General features: G+C 38.5%; 1 protein-coding gene across 3 annotated transcripts in view; it reads right to left on the reverse strand.

Moving 5' to 3' along the window:
- The window catches only part of DOCK4 (dedicator of cytokinesis 4), a 485013-nt gene that overhangs the window by 121064 nt on the left and 344847 nt on the right, over window positions 1–19102 (reverse strand). For all 3 annotated transcript variants that reach the window (XM_079931089.1, XM_079931088.1, XM_079931087.1), the window contains 4 exons: window positions 18836–18936; window positions 16665–16746; window positions 15436–15606; window positions 4914–5106 (listed from right to left, as the gene is read on the reverse strand). In XM_079931089.1, coding sequence (XP_079787215.1) covers window positions 4914–5106; window positions 15436–15606; window positions 16665–16746; window positions 18836–18936 — 547 coding nt within the window. The remainder of the gene's footprint in view (window positions 1–4913; window positions 5107–15435; window positions 15607–16664; window positions 16747–18835; window positions 18937–19102) is intronic.

Here is a 19102-nt window from a genome sequence, read left to right on the forward strand (position 1 = left end):
ACCTTTTCCTGGCCTTCAAAAAACAGGAAGAATAGAATTGTGGGGAAAAAGGGAAAAGTCAGTTGTTCAATTTTTATACCTTAAGTACGTCTGACTGGACCCCACATGATTGAGACATCAAATAACAACCTGCTTAAATTCCAAATCTGAGCTAAGTCTTTCAGGTCTGGCCAGATGCCCTAGACTCTCACCTTGAGGGTGCAGCTCAAAGGGGTTGACTCAGTCCTGCCTGGCTGTGGAATGCCTCCAGCCCTGAGGCTGCCCCTTGGCCCTTAACTCAAGATGGCTTGAACCTTCTTATCGCTTTTTTCATTCCCTTTTGTGGTGCTGACCTTGTATTGTGTATGTATTAATTTCTAATCTAAGCTCAACTAGAGGTATTCTGCAACCATGCTGCTTCCTTTGTGTGTCTCCTCCACTTTTTTTCTCCTTGGGATTTGTAATGGTTACTTTTATATGTCAATTTGACTGTGCCATGAGAGCCCAGATATTTGGTTAAACATTATCTTGGGTGTGTCTGTGTGAGTGTTTCTGGATGAGAATAACATGTGATTTGGTAGACAAAGTAAAGCAGATTGTCCTCCCCAATGTGGGTGGGCCTCATCTAATCCGCTGAAGCCCTGCATACAAGAAAAGGTGGAGTAAGGGAGGGTTTACTCTCTCTGCCTGTCATTCAGCTAAGAAGTCCATCCTCTCCTGCTTTCAGATTTAGACTGGAATTTATACAATCACCTCTCCTGGTTTTCAGGTCTTGGGACTCAGACTGGAACGACACCATCTGCTTTCTTGAGTCTCCAGCTTGCCAACTGCAGACCTTGGCACTTCTCAGCCTCCATAAGCACATGGGGCAATGCCTTATAATAAATCTCCTTACACACACATACACACACGCACACAGACATACACTATTGGGTCTGCTTCTCTGCAGAACCCTAATATAGGATTCTAGTACTAAGCCAACTTTCAGAACTTTCTCTCTTTCCTAGGGGCTTGTAACATCTACAGTTTTGTTCTCCAAAATGTTTTGAAATTTATTAAAGTGTGGGCCAATTGTGCTCCACATTCCTTTCTAGCTAATATGAACCCCCAGAAAATGAGGTCACTTTCTCAGATTCTTCTCACTTCTCTATCACTAACCAGTTCATCTTTGCTAATCAGAATTCAGCTCAGAGTAGCAATTATCTTTGCCATACACCATGTCCTGAGAAATGGAACTGTCATTATGGCAGTCAAGAATTAAGTACTTTGTCTTCAGCTGAATACATAGCCAGTTGATACCCTGTAACATACTTATCCCTACTTTATTTTGCCCTGTTCAGATTTATAATTTTAATCAGAAAAGTGTCATTTGTAACTTCCATCTGGCCAAGATGTGTGTACTTACATGAATGCAGCACTTCGTGTTCCATTTATTTTACTTTTAATAAGTAAATAAAATTCATAGACTTCTGAGTGTTTTTGACCTTCTACGCCATCACACTGCTTCTTAACTGTTTGTTTTACCCATATGTGGTAGGCAGAATAAACGGTTGCCCCCAAAGATATCTACATCTTAATTCTCAGAACCTGTGAATATGTTATGTGAAAAGAATACATTAGATGAAAGAGATTTTGCAGAAATGATTAAATTAAGTATGTAGAGATAGGGAGATTATCCAGGTGGGCACCATGTAAACATAGGGGTCCTTACAAGTGAAAGCAGCTAGACAGAGTCAGAGGGAGATGTGAAGACGCTACACTGCTGGCTTTAAAGATGAAGGAGGGGGCCACAAACCAAGGAATGCAGGTGGCCTCTATAAGCTGTAAAAGGCAAGAAAACGAATTGTCCTCTAGACGCTATACAAAGGAACGTCACTCTGTTGACACCCTGATTTTAGCCCAGTGAGAAGCATTTTGGACTTCTGCCCTACAGACATGTAACATAAGAAATTTGAGTTCCATTAATCCACTAAGTTTGTGGTAGTTGTTGTAGCATCAATAGGAAACTAAGAGGCCAAAACTATATGTAAAACACGAGTCTGATTTCACCATATTTTGGTGATGCTACTCTTTTTTTTGGTTATGCTTCCTAGGTAATATTTACCCATTCTCTGTCATTTGGTTATAGGTATTTTGGGGGAAATAAGACAAAACTGGGGCAACCAAATTCCAAACTCCCTTTATAAAAACTCCTTTCCTTGTTTTAAGAAGTGTGTGTACTTTTTTTTTTTTTTTAAGTAGAGGTCAAATGTATTAGACTTAATCCCTTTACCTGTTGTTCTCTACCAGAGCCTCTCTTACTATGGTTCTCTGCACCCACACAATGCTCTTAGTTACAGTTTTATATTGTCCCTCTTCTTCTTCCAATTAGACAGAATCTGCTTATTTTTGTGAGATTTGCCATGGTCCTTGTAGGGTTCACACTCTCCTCTTAACCACCAGCCAAGACCTCCTACCTGGTTCTTTAACACGGTCTACGGAGCCAATGATTTGCACTGCACATCTTTGCCTACAGTATCTCATCTTTCAACTGGACTACACAGATGTGCTCCATCTATCCCCCAAGTCCACAGTTTCTGACTTAGAATTTCAGAGTCACTAGAAGTACTTTCTAGGTTTGCTAACACTATTGCTGGGTCCCACGTGATTTAAATAGAAGGTAGTTTGAGCCTTGGAAGGCTCTCAGAAATGCCTGCTGTTTTTCTCCATGAAGACGGCCTCCTTCCAGATGCGCCCTGCCATTTATACATGACGACAGTCTATTTTCCTCAGTAGTGAGTCACTAAACAGCAAGCTAATTCTATCTTCCTGGGGCACTGACAGAAGTCGACCCTCTTACTAACATCTGCACATGCTTCTAAGTGTTCCATTGATCGGGAGCTGCTTTGCTTCCCAAAAGTTTATGCTTCTCCATAATTATCCTCCATGGTGACTGTCCCACATATCATGAGAGGTAGGTTCCCCCACCTCCCCCTCCTCCTCCACACCAGTGTCACCATCACTAAAGCCCAGCACTGGCTCTGAGTCTCTCCTCCAGATCACAAGCACAGACTCTCCAGGGTCCACGCATCCTTGGTCTCTTGAGTCCCTCTATCCTGGCCCCCTAAATAATCTCATCACCTCCCACAGAGAGCTGGTATCTTTTCTTCCAGCTTGTAGCAGCTACTTTTTGTTTCTCCTAAGTTCTGATTTCTCTACCACCTCCTGAGCATCAGTAATCAATAAGAAACTGAGCCCACAGACAGAACACATCTCACAGGGGTAATTAATGAACACAGTCCCCCCAAATAATTTCCGTATATTTGAAAACCGTTTTCAACATGTTTTCATGTTGCTCTTTTGGTGTCAGATTTTAACCTAACAAAGAATTATCTGGCCTGTGAGGGAGAAATATGGTAAAAATCATCTATTCTTCTGAGAGGGGAATGAACTCTTCTCAGTTTGGTAAAAAAAAATTGAAAGTCTAGTCAAATTGGGATGCCTGGTCTGGACCTTAACCCTTCCACTTCACACCACCTTTTCTTAACCCTGGAGGAAGCCCTAACCACTGAAGCAGAACCTCTAGGGCTCTCAGGGACAGAGTTTGAAAACTACCATGAGAAACATCTCTTTTCCAGGATGAGATGTATTTTTATGTGGAAAAATCAGAAGGTTGAACTTTCTCTCATGTTGATTCAAGCATTGTTAATTTCAGGAAAAAAATCAGAAACATACTAACAGTCTATCAACAGGAGAAAAAATAAATTAACCATTTTATACACACACACACACACACACACACACACACACACACACACACTCAGTGGAATACTATACAAGAGTAAAAAAGAACTACAGCTATATCTAATAGCATGGATAAATATAAAAGTGTAATATTAGTCAAAAAGACGCACTCTACTTAATGACATTCAACATAATGTCATCATATAAAGACTAAAAGATGAAAATATTTTCAAGAGGTTAAAAAAATATGTTTTTATAGCTACAGAATAAAGGCATAGAAAATAGAAATGGAATCTCTGATAGTGGAAACTTCTATGAAGGAAGCGAATATATACAAGAGGGCCTGAATATTTCTATAATGACAAATCTCTTAAAAGACCTAGAGCAAATATCTGATATTGCTGAGATTTACTCATATTATGCTCTATTCTTGTTTGTATGTTTAAAATGTTTTACAATAAAATAATGTAAAAAAGGTTTATTAAATATATTTTAAACACCATTTCAAAAATACTGCACTATACACACATATCTGCATTCATGTGAAAACATAATTCACAGAAGAATTTCTAAAAGTTTTTGATTCAGTGATAATGACAGAAACTTCTTAAACTTTAAAATGAGACTGGTATTTTATTATTTTTTTCAGAAAAAAACCAGAAGAAACAAGAGGCAATGGGATTTAATAATAGATATTATGACAAAATCAATCAATAAATAATAGATATTATGACAAAATCAAATTAGTCACTAGCTATTAGGATAAAATAAAAAATGACAATACACTGAAACTTTCACCCAGTTTCAGAACACAAATTGATGGAAAACTTTTAAGGACAAGAGAGACAAATAAACAAAGATCATAGCAGGTCCCTGTAAGCATCTCTGAAAGAAAAATGTTAAATTTTGTTGAATGTTAAAAAAAAAAATCTAGAGCAAGGAAAAAAAGCATGCCCTATACTACAACTTGTTATGATTAGAATTAATAATTTAATCATTAGAGTTTTCATTCTTTCTAGAAATAAAGTTTGAAGAGCCATACTTTTGTATCTGACTATTTAATAAACTTATTCTACCATCCAAATAAACAATGCTTTTGAGAAAGTAGTTCTTAGTTTCTTTTTTTAATTGCTTCTGCTGACCTATAACGACAAAATGTAAATAATGGCTTTCTAGAGACATTGTTTCATCCAGGAGACCCAGCACCTTACCTGGGTTTGTATACAGCTGGCTTTCCACGGTTTTGCTGATGCACTGCAGTTTAACAGCTTGCAGGGCGTCATCCACGTGCACGATGGTCGGCAGACTGCCCAGGGTGTCCTGTACCAAGTTGGCCACTTCCCGGACATCAAAGAGCTTCAACAGCTCCGAGTACACAGCTGGGAAGGAGCTCAGAAACACAGCCTTAAAGAGATGAAATTTAAATCAATTCCCAGATACGACCTGAGAAATCAGCTATAAAATGTCAGTGAGTTTAAGATCGTGACAAGTATTTTTGAATGCTAGAAAAATGAATGTAAAATGTTTCTGGTACTGAAACTAAAAAGACTAAAAAGGTTAAAAGGCAAAATTTAGAAAAAAAAAAGTGTACCAAAATAGAGCAACTTTTCAAAATATGCAAAGGTACAACATAGTAAAAACTGGGAAATTCTGTAAAACTACTGACATTAGCAAGATGATGGACAATATGCCCAGAGAATCAGCAGAATGCAGCACGATCAAATGGAAAGAATGCTCAACTAAGACCTGGATTGTAATTATTTATGTTTCATTCTTTTTGGAGAAGCTTTCTGAAGTGCTCATTTAAATCTCATTTACTTTTAAGAAGCCAAACACATTAATTCTCTAAAGCACTCAATTTATGATTAAAGAAAAATACATAGGACATCAGAAGGCATCAGAAGACCTATATTATATGTAGGACTAGTTTGGCTTCTAATAAACTGTGCGACCTTGGACAAATCTTTTTAACCCCGTAGGTTTCAGTTTCATCACCTGCAAAACAACAAGATCATTAGAACAACTCCTTAGGTTTCTTCAAGATATACTGAAAACCCAGAACTGTCTGTATTCTTTATATAAGAAACCTGATAATTATATTTTAGGGGGAAAAAAAAGATGCTAACATAAAACCCTGAGGGGCATACTTTAAAAACTGGGCTAGGAGAGGACCTTCCAGATGGAAGAGGAGTAAGACAAGGAGATCACTTTCCTCCCCACAAGCACATGAAAAATACATTTACATGTGGAACAACTCCTAAAGAACACCTACTGAATGCTGGCAGAAGACCTCAGGCTTCCCAAAAGGCAAGAAACTCCCCACGAACCTGGCTATGTGGCTGACAGGGTCTTGGTGCTCCGGCTGGGTGTCAGGCCTGAGGCTCTGAGGTGGAAAAGCCGAGTTCAGGACATTGGACCACCAGAGATCTCCCAGCCCCACATAATATCAATCGGCAAAAGCACTCCCAGAGATGTCTGTCTCAATGCTAAGACCCAGCTCCACTCAACGACCAGCAAGATCCACTGCTGGACAGCCCATGCCAAACAACTAGCAAAACAGGAACACAGCACCACCCATTAGCAGAGAGGCTGCCTAAAATCATAAGTTCACAGACACCCCAAAACACATCACCGAATGCGGTCCTGCCCATCAGAAAGACAAGACCCAGCCTCATCCACCAGAACAAAGGCACCAGTCCCTTCCACCAGGAAGCCTAAACAACCCATTGAACCAACCTTATCCACTGAGGGCAGACACCAAAAACAACGGGAACTATGAACCTGAAGCCTGTGAAAAGGAGACCCCAAACACAGTAAGTTAAGCAAAATGAGAAGACAGAGAAAACCACAGCAGATGAAGGAGCAAGGTAAAAACCCACCAGACCAAACAAATGAAGAGGAAATAGGCAGTCTACCTGAAAAAGAATTCAGAGTAATGATAGTAAAGATAATCCAGAATCTAGGAAATAGAATGGAGAAAATACAAGAAATCTTTAACAAGGACCTGGAAGAATTAAACAGCAAACAATGACAAACAACAAAGGAAATGAAATTAAAAATTCTCTAGAAGGAATCAATAGCAGAAAAACTGAGGAAGAAGAATGCATAAGTGACCTGGAAGATTAAATACTGGGAATAACTACCACAGAGCAGAATAAAGAAAAAAGAATGAAAAGAATTGAGGACAGTCTCAGAGACCTCTGGGACAACATTAAACATACCAACATTCGAATTATAGGGGTTCCAGAGACGAAGAGAAAAAGAAAGGGACTGAGAAAATATTTGAAGAGATTATAGTTGAAAACTTCCCTAATATGGGAAAGGAAATAGTCAATCAAGTCCAGGAAGTACGGAGTCCCATACAGGATAAATCCAAGGAGAAACACGCCAAGACACATACTAATCAAACTATCAAAAATTAAATACAAAGAAAAAATATTGAAAGCAGCAAGGGAAAAACAACAAATAACACACAAGGGAATCCCCATAATGTTAACAGCTGATCTTTCAGCAGAAACTCTGCATGCCAGAAGGGAGTGGCAGGGCATATTTAAAGTGATGAAAGGGAAAAACCTACAAAAAAGATTACTCTACCCAGCAAGGATCTCATTCAGATTCGACAGAGAAATTAAAATCTTTACAGACAAGCAAAAGCTAAGAGAATTCAGCACCACCAAACCAGCTTTACAACAAATGTTAAAGGAACTTCTCTAGGCAGGAAACACAAGAGAAGGAAAAGACCTATAATAACAAACCCAAAACAATTACGAAAATGGTAATAGGAACATACATATCGATAATTATATTAAATGTAAATGGATTAAATGCTCCAACAAAAAGACATCTACTGGCTGAATGGATACAAAAACAAGACCTGTACATATGCTGTCTATAAGATACCCACTTCAGTACTAGGGATACATACAGACTGAAAGTGAGGGGATGGAAAAAGATATTCCGTGCAAATGGAAATCAAAAGAAAGCTGGAGTAGCAATTCTCATATCAGACAAAATTAACTTTAAAATAGAATCAATCCAAGAAGAAGATATAACAATTGTAAATATTTATGTACCCAACATAGGAGCACCTCAGTACATAAGGCAAATGCTAACAGTCATAAAAGAGGAAATCGAAAGTAACACAATAATAGTACGGGAATTTAACACCCCACTTCCACCAATGGACAGATCAACCAAAATGAAAATAAAAAAGGAAACACAAGCTTTAAATGATACATTAAACAAGATGGATTTAATTGATATATATAGGACATTCCATCCAAAAACAACAGAATACACTTTCTTCTCAAGTGTTCATGGAACATTCTCCAGGATAGATCATAGCTTGGGTCACAAATCAAGCCTTGGTAAACTTAAGAAAATTGAAATCATATCAAGTATCTTTTCTGATCACAGTGCTATGAGACCAGATATCAATTACAGGAAAAAAAACTCAAGAGGATACAAACAGATGGAGGCTAAACAATACACTACTAAATAACCAAGAGATCACTGGAGAAACAAAAGAAGAAATTTAAAAATACCTAGAAACAAATGACAATGAAAACAAGACAGCCCAAAACATGGGATACAGCAAAAGCAGTTCTAAGAGGGAAGTTTATAGTAATAAAATCCTACCTCAAGAAACATCTCAAATAAATAACCTAACCTTACACCTAAAGCAATTAGAAAAAGAAGAACAAAAAAACCCAAAGTTAGCAGAAGGAAAGACATCATAAAGATGATATCAGAAATAAATGGAAAAGAAATGAAGGAAACATGAGCAAAGATCAATAAAATTAAAGCTGGTTCTTTGAGAAGATAAACGAAATTGCTAAACCATTAGTCAGACCCATGAAGAAAAAAGGGAGAAGACTCAAATCAACAGAATTAGAAAGGAAAAAGCAGAAGTAACAACTGACACTGCAGAAATACAAAGGATCATGAAAGATTACTACAAGCAACTATATGCCAATAAAATGGACAACTTGGAAGAAATGGACAAATTCTTAGAAAAGTACAACCTTCGGAGACTGAACCAGGAAGAAGTAGAAAATATAAACAGACCAATCACAAGCACTGAAACTGAAACTATGATTAAAAATCTTCCAACAAACAAAAGCCCCAGACCTGATGGATTCACAGGAGAATTCTAATAAACATTTAGAGAAGAGATAAAACCTATCCTTCTCAGACTCTTCCAAAATATAGCAGAGGGAGGAATACTCCCAAACTCATTCCATGAGCCCACCATCACCCTGATACCAAAACCAGACAAAGATGTCACAAAAAAAGAAAACTACAGGCCAATATCATTGATGAACAGAGATGCAAAAATTCTCAACAAAATACTAGTAAACAGAATCCAACAGCACATTAAAAGGATCATACACCATGATTAAGCAGGGTTTATCCCAGGAATGCAAGGATTCTTCAATATACACAAATCAACCAACGTTATACACCCTCTTAAAATGAAGGATAAAAACCATATGATCATCTCAACAGATGCAGAAAAAGCTTTTCACAAAATTCAATACCCATGTATGATAAAAACTCTCCAGAAAGTAGGCATAGAAGGAACTTATCTCAACAAAATAAAGGTCATATATGAGAAACCCACAGCAAACATCATTCTCAATGGTGAAAAACTGAAAGCATTTCCACTATCAGGAACAAGACAAGGTTGCTGACTCTCACCACTATTATTCAACATACTTTTGGAAGTTTTAAACACAGCAATCAAAGAAGAAAAGAAATAAAAGGAATCCAAATCGGAAAAGAAGATGTAAAACTGTCACTGTTTGCAGATGACATGATACTATATGTACAGAATCCTAAAGATGCTACCAGAAAACTACTAGAGCTAATCAATGAATTTGGTAAAGTAGCAGAATACAAAATTAATGCACAGAAATCTCTTGCATTCATATACACTAATGATGAAAAATCTGAAAGAGAAATTAAGGAAACACTCCCATTTACCACTGCAACAAATGAATAAAATACCTAGGATTAAACCTACCTAAGGAGACAAAAGACCTGTATGCAGAAAACTATAAGACACTGATGAAAGAAATTAAAGATGATACAAACAGATGGAGAGATATACCATATTCTTGGATAGGAAGAATCAACACTGTGAAAATGACTATACTACCCAAAGCAATCTACAGATTCAATGTAAGCCTGTCAAACTACCAATGGCATTTTTCACAGAACTAGAACAAAAAACTTCACAATTTGTATGGAAACACAAAAGACCCCAAATAGCCAAAGCGATCTTGAGAAAGAAAAATGGAGCTGGAGGAATCAGCATCCCTGACTTCAGACTATACTCCAAAGCTACAGTAATCAAGACATATAGTAGTTGCACAAAAACAGCAATATAGATCAATGGAACAAGATAGAAAGACCAGAGATAAACCCACGCACATATAGTCACCTTATCTTTGATAAAGGAAGCAAGAATATACAATGGAGAAAAGACAGCCTCTTCAATAAGTGGTGTTGGGAAAACTGGACAGCTACATGTAAAAGAATGACATTAGAACACTCCCTAACACCATACACAATAATAAACTCAAAATGGATTAAAGACCTAAATGTAAGGTCAGACACTATATATAAAATTCTTAGAGGAAAATATAGGCAGAACACTCTGTGACATAAATCACAGCAAGAGCCTTTTTGGCCCATCTCCTAGAGAAATGGAAATAAAAACAAAAATAAACAAATGGGACCTACTGAAACTTAAAAGCTTTTGCACAGCAATGGAAATCATAAACAAGACGAAAAGACCATCCTTAGAATGGGAGAAAATATTTGCTAACGAAGCAGCTGACAAAGGATTAATCTCCAAAATATACAAGCAGCTCATGCAGCTCAATATCAAAAAAACAAACAACCCAATCCAAAAACGGGCAGAAGATCTAAATAGACATTTCTCCAAAGAAGATATACAGATTGCCAACAAACACGTGAAAGTATGCTCAACATTACTAATCATTAGAGAAATGCAAATCAAAACTAAAATGAGGTATCACCTTACACCAGTCAGAATGGCCATCATAAAAAGCTACAAACAATAAATGCTGGAGAGGGTGTGGAGAAAAGGGAACCCTCTTGCTCTGTGGGTGGGAATGTAAATTGATACAAGCACTATGGAGAACAGTATGGAGGTTCCTTAAAAAACTAAAAATAGAACTACCATATGACCCAGCAATCCCACTACTGGGCATATACCCTGAGAAAACCATAATTCAAAAAGAGTCATGTACCCCAATGTTCATTTCAGCACTATTTACAATAGCCAGGACATGGAAGCAACCTAAGTGTCCATCGACAGATGAATGGATAAAGAAGATGTGGCACATATATACAATGGAATATTACTCAGCCATAAAAAGAAATGAAATTGAGTTATTTGTAGTTAGGTGGATGAACCTAGAGTCTGTCAAAGAGTGAAGTAAGTCAGGAAGAGAAAAACAAATACCGTATGCTAACACACATATATGGAATCTAAAAGAAAAAAAATGGTTCTGAAGAACCTAGGGGCAGGACAGGAATAAAGATGCAGACGTAGACAATGGACTTGTGGACATGGGGAGAGGGAAGGGTAAGCTGGGATGAAGTGAGAGAGTGGCATGGACATATATACACTACCAAATGTAAAATAGATAGCTAATAGGAAGCAGCTGCATAGCACAGGGAGATCAGCCTGGTGCTTTGTGACCACCTAGAGGGGTGGGATAGGGAGGGTGGGAGGGAGATTAAAGAGGGAGGGGATATGGGGATATATATGTATACATATAGCTGATTTACTTTGTTATACAGCAGCAACTCACACAACAATGTAAAGCAATTATACTCCAGTAAAGATATTAAAAAGATAAATAAAGTAAACAAAATAAAATACACTTAGCCCCACTTTATATCACAAATATTTTAAAAATATTGAATAATCAATTTTTAAACAAATTCATTGCATTTGTGATGTACCAGGAATTCAGAATAGTCAAATAAAGCAATGATTAAGTCTCTGAAAAAAAAATAAATAAAAATTAAAAAAAAAAAAAACTGGGCTAGGATTGTACATTGAAACAAACTCAGCCTTTTAAAATTCCACAAAAGGAGGGCAGTGGAAGGAAAAGTCGATCAGCCTCAAACACCTGGTGAAGGAAGAGGCACATTTTGTAATATGAGATTCAAGGGCTGGTGGGTTTACCATTGAGATCTGAATCCAGGGGAAGGTAGGTCAAGTCTACAAGTGCTGATGATTCAAACACAGAACTAAATTCAAATTCATGGAGTTTGGTATTTACCTGTATAGCAGCAGCAGAAATTGTAGAAGAGCCGAGACCTGTTTTTGATGCCAGAACCATCAGAATGCTTAAGGTGCTGGGGTCAACAGCTATGTTTTCCCCTTGACTCTTAAAAATTATAGATTTTCTTGAATGTACTTAAAATTAATAACCTGATATTCCCTGGTAAAGACTATATTTATATAGCCTTCATTTCACTCTGCAAAGAGCTGAGTCATACAGATGAAATGTAAAAAAAATTAAAATAAAATGAGCCCAGCTTTCTGGTCACTAAAGTCACCTAAGTTGACTTTCCTCAGGAATCCCTTAATTTATCCATCAATTCTTTATTTATACCTCTTTATTTCAAAAAGGTATTTGAATGTGCTTGCAGTGTAAGATACAATTATTAAAAAGGATAAAGGAACAAGGACGTTGTGATGAGGGCAGAAAGACAGCTGTAATAGCTATCTAAGCCAAAGATTTTTACTGAAAATAAAAATAAAAACATGATTTTGTTTTGACCTTCTTGGTAGCCAAGGCAAATAGAGAAAGATAATTAATAGGAACTTGGGGCAGGGTCTTCGGCCTCAACTCCTTCCGCCATTCCTCTTTTCTTGGGGTTTCCAAGGTAGAGACCTGTCCTTGGAATGGGAAACCAAGATCCACTGTATATAGCTGACTAAGCCTTCAGTCCTGCCCAGGGCAGGGCTCCTAAGGACAGAGTCATTAACAGGCTGGGCTTAGGCCAGGAGTACTAAATGAACGTCCTAGTACCAGGATGGCCAGATCTATAGAGCAGCCATCCATTGATCCAACCTGAAGGATTGCTGGGATGGCTATTCTACCTCCAGGAGATGGAATTTGCTCTGAGTTGTAGCTCACATGGAAAAAATGCAAAATGGAGCAAGGATACTGGGTTTTTGTCTTTCAGGCAAGAATCTTTAAGGACCAGTGGGTAACCTTGGCTCTGGACATGGTAGGCAGAGTTCTAAGATGATCTCCATGAACTTTGTCCCCTGATGCTCTTCCCATGCAGAAGTTTTCTCTGGCTCGTGGTGGGGGAACTCAGAGATTTGAAGCATGAGAAGGATTTGACAAACTGTGCCTGGCTTCGAGGATGGAGGGGCCACACACCAAGGAATGCAAGTGGCCTCTAGGAGCTGAGAGCACCCAGATCCTCCTCCCACCCCTGGGTGACAGCCAGCATGGAAATGGGAATCTCACTCACAAGGAAACTGATGCCTGTCAAAAGCCTGAAAGATCTAGAAAGTGAATTCCTCCCCAGAGCCTCCAGATAAGCCATCAAAGCCAACACCTTGATTTTGGCTGTAGGACCAAGATCTGACCAAGCCTTCCAACCTACAGAACTTGAGCTAATAAATGGGTGTTATCTAAAGCCACGGTGGTCATTTGTTATGCAGCAACAGAAACCTAACTGTTGGATCAATCAGATTAGTGACACCTTCCTTCTTGGAAGAGAGAGCTAAGAAAGTGTGGGGTCAAAGGGGGACTTGGAATGGGAAGAAGTGTTTAGCATTCTCCCAAAACATAAAGGAACAAAGTCCTCATTGCTTAATGAAGAAAACTAACTGCTTCATTATTTTGTATAAATTTTCTCTTAGCATTAAACTAAATAAAATTATCATTTCAAAATTTTCAAGTATAGGATACTGCATAAAATAATAGAGAACAACTTCAGTAGAGTTTATGAAGATATTTAGAAACTATTATACATTTTATATATCATCTCTTGATAAAAAGCTAAGGGCCAAAAAAGAAGAATCAAATATGATTCTTTGAAGGCGCTAAAGTTGTTTTACTATCTTGATGGAGGGGTAGAACTCAGAGAATCAAGAGCAGTTGGAGTTCAGTATGTTAAACAAAGAAAAGGAGGCTGCTCTATACTGTGGTTGTACTTCAGCAGCCGAAATCATCTCAGGGTGACCGCTAGGGTTCGGTGGAAACACAACTAAGGTAAAAGAATAGTTCTCCAACTTTAAAGAAGAGAAAAATCTCTTGAGTCCCTACAAAGGCATCTCATTAAGAAACCATGACTTAAAGTTACTCTTAAAAGTAAGAGAATATTTTTCAGTTATGGATTAAGTAAGTTTTATTCCTGTAACTTATAAAGGTTTGTTTTGTTTCAGAAAAATCTCAAAATGAAAACTCAACTTTTCAACAGCTTTTGTAAAAGTAGTGAACTTCTGAGAACTTTCATCTAAAGGAATATATGTTAACCTGTTACAGTATCCTTTTCAAATATCAATGGCTGATAAGTAGGGTCTGGTTAGTGGGCAACTTGACACTGAGGCTTCTGGCAAGTTTCCTAACGTGCAGTGATTATACTGTTGACAAGAGAAGCCAAAATGACATTAAAAGGGCCTGTATCCTTAACCAGATGGAAGATGAGTCCACCTCTGCAAAGAAGAAAGTAACAAGAATAGTCCCCAAACAGTCAGAAAAACATGGCTCTATTATTGGGGGGGGGGTACCTTTCTAGTGTTTTGCCATTATATATAACGCCTTCCAAATGTCAAATGACACCAAATTACAACAATACTCTTAGGGATCTAGTTTTGTCTCTTAATCTCCCATTTTATATCCCAACTCTCAGTGATTATAAGTCTCAAGTCTCCAGGAGATGGTAGTAAAGAGGTTGCTTCTCCATTTGACAAGTTATTAAACCAAGTTATTAGAATTAAACATGTACAAGAAGGATTAAGAAAGTGTAGAGAAAGATATTCAGAATTATCTCTCGGCACATGTTCAAGGCCACGCTATTTGGAAAGTGTATAGATCCTGTTCTTAAAACACGGGCAGCTACTCCTGGTCATAGAATGTGGCAGCAACCGCTCAGCACTGGTCATAGCAGATCAGTCCCAGGACGATTAGCGTCAAGTTAAATAAGACAAAACAACACGCAATTTAGCTGAGACCAATATAATGAGTCTCAAGTCCACAGATTAAAATGCAGCACAAGGGAGTTCTCTGGTGGTCCAGTGGTTAGGACTTGGCGCTCTCACTGCCGGGGCTCGGGTTCCATCCCTGGTCGGGGAACTAAAAAAAGAAGCAGCACAAGGCCTGGGGAAAACAACTGCAGCAGATTGGCTAGAGCGAAATTCCTTCTCCTTGGCTGACGGTGTGACAGGGTGTCTCTATTAGTATGTGTTCTAGAAACTGGAATGGAGGCTGGTGCAAACCAACAGGCTCTCCATTCAGAGCGAGAACAGTCCGAGGAAAGACAACCTAACTTCTGCTCTGCTGGCGTTCGGAAGCTGAGGGACTTTTTAGAAGTCTCAGTTAAGCTACAAATATAAGCTGGAGCTACAGGTTGCTGATGGAGAAAATATTCACTTATGCGGTTGTGTAAAAATAAATAAATTGGACTCATTTTTCCTCTCTTCAGCAGAGATGAAAAAAAAATTACCTGTGATTGAGATAATGCTCCAGACCCTTTGCTTTCTTGTGAAAGAAAAAAACGGACTGACATGAGGAGCTCCTGAATGCAGCGGCGAAATTCTTCCTCATTCTGTCCGCCGGTGGCGAGGGAAAACAGCCTTCGAGACTGAACGATATACTTAAAAATATATTCTTGGGCCTTAAAACAAAAGTTTTAAAACATTAGTTTCAAAGGAAACCAAAGGTATTTATTTGACAAAGACACAGCACAAAAACCATAGCACAACATTAGACTTTTAAAATATTGACTTAAATACTAAGGCCCCGTGAGATTTCTGAACAGTATTTACTTGTAGGGAAAGAGCCATTTTTCTCTGACGCCTAATGAGAGAAAACGTATAGATAATTTTTAAATTCTATGTAATTCTTGAGAGGTATGAACAATAAATGTTTCTGATCCTCAGATGATTTTTTTTTTTTCTCTCAGATGATTTTTTAAATTTAATCAACAAATCTGTTTTTCAAAAATTATTTTGCTTTGCTGGTTGGTACTCTTGCCACTTGCATTTTACCTTCAATTGGTCCAAAATGACAAATTTATAATGAGTAAAGTGCTTGTTTTTTAAAATGTACACCTGTTTACTTTTATCTACTGACATCAAATAGGGTATACTCAATTATAGAAATCAAAAGACTGCCAGAGCTGTTATGGACAATCCTTTTAAGAATCTATATTCTTTAAAAACATGTTTGCAGGTAAGGTATCAACATCTCCATATATACTGAGCACACAGGGCCCAGAGATATGGGCAGTGTTAAACCATGATAGCCAGTAAAACCTCAGGTTTCCTCACTGTGATCCCTGCTAAGCCATCCTATTATCCTCTCTTAAGACAAATGGCCCTCAGATGGTCTCTGTCAGGGTGGTGGAAGCAAGAGCCAGGAACTTCTAAGCTTAACTGCCCATCTGCAGTCTTCTTTTCAACCCTTCCTCCTGCCAATCCTAGACTTCAAGTGTTCAGAGCCCAGAGGAGTAAGGATTCAATGCCAGGCAGGTTCCAGTGGGCAAGCTTGGCAAAGTCCCTTTCAAATTTCATCAGCTCTGGAGTAGCCATAAACTGATTAAGATCCTTGAATTGGAATGTCAGTAATACATCATCACCAGTTACTGTCTGTGTAGAGGAAACCAATTCGTTTAGGCATCACCACGCAACAGCACTGTTAGACGGTGATCTGTTTTTGACAGCGTGTCATTACCTTCAACACCTCCTGGATGTGCTCTTGTCTCTCCGCTTCTGTGATCCTGTCCACATACCACTTGAGCACTTTGATGAGATCTCTAAAATACAAGGAGACGTGCAGAAGGTAGAATTGCTCTCATTCTCAATTAAATGCCAACAAATCAAATGCTTATGTTTATCATGAGGAAGCTTCATTTCCCAACAGTTCTCACATTTTTCTGTCAAACTGCCATAACATAATAATTTTACAAAGTCTGCCTATCAACATCACTACCCCTTTTTTGAAGCTGAAGAGAGAAACAACACTTCCTCCCAGCAAGATTCCTTTCAATCTGGACATATTCCATCAGCCCTGCTGTTTCTGGCAGTGCTTCCAATGGGTGAACACAAATATCTGAGAAAAGGACTCCGGCCAAGGGAGTGCCTGAATATGACTGTCATGGTCAATCTCGGACAACTGCTAATTGGGATTTCCTCCCCAGCGACTACGTAAACAGTTGGATGAAATATTCGGCTGGAGGCAAAAGAGGGTGTGGGGAGGGATGAAGGTAATACCTCTCCATTTTAAAGCACACCCCCATGGAGTTATCAAGCCAATTCTCTGACCTGTGGGAAGAATGAGGCTTACTGTCAAAGTATGCCTTAGTAATTTCCAGAAAACCCAAGTCTCATTGTTTTAAGAAACAAAAATTGAATTAACCTCCACCCCCCCAAATTCTCAAGATTGCAGTTGTGTGACCGTTAACACTGGTCAGTTCTTGGTTTCTAGGAAACAGAGCAGTTTTTAAAAATGCTCCTCTTTTCTGTCGGGAGAGAATCTATGGATGTGCCAGTAGGCAGATGCTGCTGGCAGTGCTATTTTGAAGATGATCTGTCGGTGAGTTTCTGGCCACCCATAGCTCAAGACGATTCCACGGGCCTTATTTGTCTTATTAGGACTTATTAGCTGCCTTCCTGGCCAACCTGAAATTTAGAAATTACACCCTCTTTCTCTACCTTCCAAGGATAGTCTCAGTTGGAGGCGGTGACCACCTCACACCAGAGCCCAAATTGTTAGGCCAAGGGGCAAAGTCGGGCCAACATTTCAAAACTATCCCTGTTGTTACATTTCACCCTCTGAAAAACTCATGTTGGCAGAGGGTCGAGTCTTGCAAAAATGACTCCATTCATTTAAACGTCAGAGGCGTAAATCTTACCAGGCCATGGTGGGGAATACCCAAAGGAACGGGATCAAATGCTTAATTGATTACCCACTATCTTTTATACAATACATAGATGGGGAAAACCCTGATTCCATGTTCTTTAAACACACCTCTGGGAACAGATGATTGTGCATGTACATACCCATAGGTGCTTAGGTGCTTAAAGTATAAGGTAAAAACTTTGGCAGAATAGCAATGACAAGAGTGTAATGGGGAGATAGAACTTTGGGGTACATTTCAGGGCTGTATTTAAGCAAGGCCCCAAACCGGGAAGATGTCATGATAGGACAGAAAGAGGGACATTGCCACCTTCTGGCAACTATCACCTGGGCTACGTGGAGGCAGGAACCAGCTAAAGCATGTCATTATTCATTCACTTGTAGCCTGCTTGCCTTATCTGAGCTGACAGGAACGCACCAGCAGTTAAAATGGCAGCTGGTAACGAAGGGCAGAGTCCAATGACTGAACTGCTTGCAGCCAGGGACCAGGTCTTCATATGATCAGCACAAAGCATAGTGCCTGGTATGCAGTAGGCACTCAGTAAATATTAACAGATGAATGAACAAATGACTTTAAAATGGTATGATGGCAAAGATCCTTTTCCCATCATACTTCTTTCTTAAAGACATCTAGAATCATCAAGGAGTCTGGTGAGTAAATGGGGCTCTTGACAGCCAAAGTGAAATAACCAGATATTTTAGACTAAAGAATATCAAATGAAACAGAGACAAGAAGAAAATACCTTACATTTTAGGTTTCAGGAATAGAATTCAGGAAGTTCTTTTTTTTCCCCTTTTACTCAAAAGAAGTTCCAGCCATTAAAAGAAGGTGTGTGAGAAAGGAGGAAACTGTCTCAAGAGACACTTCAGTGGTTGTGCTTCACTTCTTCCTACACTCCCTTTAAAATGTTCCTATATAGTTGGTTCTGCTTTAAAAAGCTCAAAAGAAACTGCTTCTACACCAATTACAAGATAAAGGGCTTTACCTGTATGCAAGTGCCCCAGCAAAATGACTCTCAATATAAGTGTCCATTACAGGTTTAAAATGATGAAATTTGCTATCTTGCAGCAAATTTATTATGTGAACCTAAAAAAAAAAAAAAAATGGAGCTTTATAAAACTGAACACAAAGCAAGATTTTTTTTTGGTAGAGGGGAGGGGGAAGGTTTCTTTGCAAGTAAGCTCATGCTATTATGGGCACATTTATAAACAGCTTTAGGAAAGTCAAAATTAAGATACAATTAAAGTGAATT

The sequence above is a fragment of the Stenella coeruleoalba genome, assembly GCF_951394435.1.
Source record: "Stenella coeruleoalba genome assembly, chromosome: 9".
NCBI classification, from domain to species: Eukaryota; Metazoa; Chordata; class Mammalia; order Artiodactyla; family Delphinidae; genus Stenella; species Stenella coeruleoalba.